The 4794-nt window shown below is 29.3% G+C and overlaps 1 protein-coding gene across 4 annotated transcripts in view; it reads left to right on the plus strand.

Annotated features, from left to right (window-relative positions):
- The window catches only part of Spag1 (Spag1 axonemal dynein assembly factor), a 9090-nt gene extending 6275 nt beyond the window's left edge, over positions 1-2815 (plus strand). For all 4 annotated transcript variants that reach the window (XM_014433817.2, XM_067051082.1, XM_014433814.2 and 1 more), the window contains 4 exons: positions 615-724; positions 870-2023; positions 2191-2361; positions 2488-2815. In XM_014433817.2, the coding sequence (XP_014289303.1) occupies positions 615-724; positions 870-2023; positions 2191-2361; positions 2488-2552 (1500 nt within the window). In that variant the 3' untranslated portion in view covers positions 2553-2815. The remainder of the gene's footprint in view (positions 1-614; positions 725-869; positions 2024-2190; positions 2362-2487) is intronic.
- Positions 2816-4794: the final 1979 nt, after the last annotated feature.

Genomic DNA, 4794 nt, shown 5'->3' on the forward strand with positions numbered 1-4794 from the left:
TAACGATTACACTAAAGATATCTCCAAATCTGCTCTGTAGATTGTAGTTTTGAAGCGTAATGATACCAGGCTAATAACGATTACACTAAAGATATGTCCAAATCTGCTCTGTAGATTGTAGTTTTGAAGCGTAATGATACCAGGCTAATAACGATTACACTAAAGATATTACGTCCAAATCTGATCTGTGAATTATAGTTTTGAGAGCACTGTATAAGCTCATCTAGTATGAAATAAAGAAAGGCCTTGATAAAGTACTGGATTCATATTTCCTGATCAAATTGTGTTTTTATAATTAACCAATTATATTTTAACTCTGAAGTTACCAATCTCCCCCAGTAACTATTTACTTTTGATAACGTGTTTTTTTTTTCATATATACAAAAGAATAAGATTGAACAGCTTTAAACGATGGTATTAAGAGGGTTCATATCATGCTCTTGTTTTTTCAATTTTTTTCCACTTAAGTGGAGATGGATTTTTCTAGGTTATTTTATAAAATCACTCATTAATTTTGTATCATATTCAATATTCCAGCCTTAATGATCTTTTAATTTTCAAGTAAATCATTATTTTTCTTTTATCTATATTAGTTTTTTTTATTCTTTGTTCAGGCTCTTGATGACATTCTCTTTGTTCTGAAACACGAACCAAATCATGTTATTGCAAAACATATTGCCAATGAACTGCGGGAGAATTGTTATAAAATTCCTAGAACTCATAAGTAAGTTTTTAAAACACAGTTTCAATTTTATTATTATTATTTGAATCTTGAAAGATTTTATTCATAAATATTTTATTTGTTTTTTATATGTGAAAGTATTTATCAGTTCAAGTTTAACTAGTATATTTGATATTATACTTTTCAGAATCAGAACATATGATGAAAGTGACCCAAAGAAAATAGTGGATATTGAAGTTACTGATAAGGAATTTCATGAAAAGTATAAAGATAAAAAAGAATATCTGGCATTAAATGATTTCAATCTTCCTAAAATTATGTGCAATTGTAATGGTAAGCATACTAATGATCCCCTCCTATGCAACCATGACCCGATTCGTTACCAACACATACGGGCTCGTTATGGTGAAAGAGCAAATGATAAAATTGCAGAAATGGAAAGGGCGAGCAAAATGTTGAGGGCTGCTGGTAATAGGCTCAGTGCTCCTTCAAAGAACCTTGTCAATGAATCAGTTAATAAAGCCAAACCACTAATTCAGCCAGCAGATAATAATGAAACTAAACCATCAATGGCTGGGGCAAGGCGTTTAGACATTGTCGAACTGGAGAAGATTGAAGAAGAAGAAATGACCTCGAAAATCCAGGGTACTCATCTCAATGTTTTGGGGGACAAGCTCGAATCTCCTCAAAAAGCGGTTACATCTTGCCTTGTTACTGATAAGAGAAAGACAAAACCACCTAAAGTTTATTTTGGTAATTATGAAGAGGGTGACAGTGAAGAAGGTAAGCAAGAAGAAGCAGCTGCTCTTGTTCAGAACATTGAAAATGATGATACAATTCCTAAAACAAAGGAAGAAAAAATGAATATGAACATAAATCTTAAAGAATCACTTGATAAGGGAGGTGGTGGAGACACTGTGAGGGAATCCACAGAAGAGCCTATGTTGGTTGATGATAGCTCCCCCTCGTGCAGTACACTTTCTGTCAAGGAATCCTTACCATCTTTGCCGACTAAAGGAGTTGCTTTTGGTGATTCTACTACCTTCAAGCATAATGGTACAGTTGGTTACGAATCCTCTTCAAGTGAAGGAGGTGATGAATTGCCTAATGAAATTACTGTTGATGTCCATTCAGCAGAATTAATGCCAAATGTTGACTTGAACTCAATAGCAAAGGAGTTTTTCCCTAATGATTGTTTGAAAAATTGTGAATGTGGAGAGGGTTTTATTTTATGGCCATCACAATTTGAAAGTGCGTGGCATTCATTTGAAAAGTTGCCTAATGCAGTAGAAGAGCGTAGTAAGCTCTTACGATTGATTTGTTCTCATCGATTATCAGCAGGTAAATGTTGATTCACATTAATAAATGTCTTATTATTGTTTTTATTTTAATTTGTTCGGAAATCATGAACATAACTAGGAAAATTAAAAATGAAAAGTATTCACTAAATATCTGTGATGTTGAACATTGTTTTTTTTTTTAAAGAATAAGATTATTTTTTTTTTCAGTAATTAGTAATACACTTGATGATGAACTGCTGTCAGGCCTTATTAACTGTTTGGACCAACACTTTGATCCAGTGACAGAAGGGAATAAAGTTCGGAGTTACCTAGAATCAATAGCCAATCTCCAGCGGTTCAAGATCATTTACTGCTTCTTACCTAAGAACTCTAAGCATAGTATGTTTAAATCTAAGTACTATCTGTCATTATTCTTTATGTTTTCAAAATTAATTATTAAATAAATCAATTTTAAAAAAAAAAGAAAAAAGTATGTATCATAAGTCATTTGTCTTAACTTTTCAGGTGTACGAACATTATTGAAGAAACTGAACCCAATCTCAGCAGAGCTTGAGAAAGACTTCTTGTGAAATATTACAATTGCTAAAAAACATTATTCAATAGCAGCATAGTAGAAGCCAAACCATTTGCATACATTCCCACTCTATTTATATAATTATAATTTTTGGGATGATTTAATGGTTTTTGATCGTGTGCCTATCTATGTTGTTTTTTTAAGGCTTTTAGTATGTCAGCTGTTATGGAGAAATCCTAGCTGATTTTGCCCTGAGCAAAATGTTATTTCAGATATAATTGACTTTCTTTAATCTGAAAATACAGATATTTTCTGTTACTTTTTTAATGGAATGGCATGACATTTAGTTTTAAGAAAAATGGAAAGTTGGGAGAAAAGTATTGCCAAAAATCTTGTGTAAATCATATTATTTTTGTTTAAGATATTAATCATGCTTAGTTAAAAAAAGGGGAGATAGAAATGGTATATTTTATGAAAGTTTGTATAAATAAATTTTCTTTTCTTTTAGAATTAAATCTTTTATTGTTGTAGTTTTTAAAAGATTGTGTAAAAACTAATGTTTTTGTTTATGCTCCCCTTTCTTACTGTGTTTTTTCTCATTTCAATCTCTATTTGAAGTAAAATTCTTGCGGACTGTAATGGTGCAGACAAATGAAACTTGAAAAGTCAGATGGTCCATAATATTTTTTATTACATTAGTTTGTTCATCAGAATTGTTAATAGACAGATTTGTATAGTTATACATTTATTATACTAAATATGATTTAGTTTATTGTATTCAACTAATGCCTTTTTTCTTGTATTTTGTATGTTCCAATCACATATCAAATTTGTACTGCCTAAAATAATATTTTTACTTCTTCATTGAACCTAATAATGTTAATAATATCGAAATTAGGCTTTTTTGCTTGTTTTTATAGAACTTGATTTTTTAGCCAGATAAAAAGATATAGAATTTTTTTTTTAATTTGTGATTAATACTTTTGTCTTGTATTTTTACTGAACTCGATGAATTAATGAATGATTTATGCATTAAAATTATGTTTATGTTGCCCTCTTTCTTATGATTTTATTATGGTTTAGGGGTGAATAATTTTTGTTTTTTAAATTAATTTCAAAATTACTTGTTGCCTGTTTGAATATAATATTTGTCATAACTGATTTTGATGCAGTAAAAAACAATATATTTTATTATTGCATAATAGTTACTCAAATTATGCTTTAGCCTTTTAAATGTGCTTTAATATTTAGTTTCTTTCACAGTTCCAATTAGGTTTATCAAAAGTACTGATCGGCTGTGTCTTTACTTACTTAGATAATGTTTAACTTCAACCTCAGATTCATTTTTTGTATTTATAATATTTTAATATGTCATCATTAACCATGCAGTTTTAAAAATGTTTTATCTTTGGTCGATTCAATTATTTAAAATTAAAAAATATTTATAGGAGCAATTCGATTAAACGGTTCTTGTGGTCCAGACAACTCTCAGTAACTCAAATTTTCAAGAAATGATTAATCATTAGGAGTTATTTATTTAGCTTTAATAATTATTGGCCAGCTTAAAGATGTTTTGAGGTATAGAAATAATGAATTTTTATTTTTTTAATACAAGAGATTAAATGAAGAAATTTTAAGATGTTGGGTTTAGAACACACTTTTTCATAAATTTGGCACCTTACTTTCTTTAAATCTTAATAAGGTGTAATTTTTAATACTCGATTCATAGAGGCTATGTTTTTAATGATTTAATCTAAAGTTTTGATATTCTTTTTAAATTTTCAGGGGGAGGAAGAGAATTGAGTTGATTTGAGCTAATGAGAGTTGATTGGATTTTAATTTATACATAGACAATTTATATATATTAATACATATTACATTGTCTAAAATAGTTGGTAATCATGCCTTGTATTTTTCAGTTGATTATGTTTCTTTAGCTCACTCACTGGAATACGACAAAAGGTAATGAGAACTGTCTATGAGAGGGGAAAAAACGTTTCCCTCTCCACTCATTCAATTGACTTTATGAAAAGTTGAAATATAAATTGCATGTTTGTTTTAATTTCACTGTAAATGTGAAAGTTTTTTGGAAACAATTAGAATGAAGATAATGATTAATGAATAAATGAGAATTCATGATTTAGTTAGGTGGGTTTATTTTATAACCTACCTTTTAGAGATGCAAGATAGAGATAATTCCTCTGAGTCTGCCATGCTCTAATGGGTGAGCTGAAGTTGACTTCAATATATTTATATGAATATTTATAATTTTCTATCTTTTAGAGATTTTTGTTTAA

Source organism: Halyomorpha halys, unplaced genomic scaffold, assembly GCF_000696795.3.
Source record: "Halyomorpha halys isolate HHAL.00 unplaced genomic scaffold, Hhal_1.1 Scaffold1271.1, whole genome shotgun sequence".
NCBI lineage: Eukaryota > Metazoa > Arthropoda > Insecta > Hemiptera > Pentatomidae > Halyomorpha > Halyomorpha halys.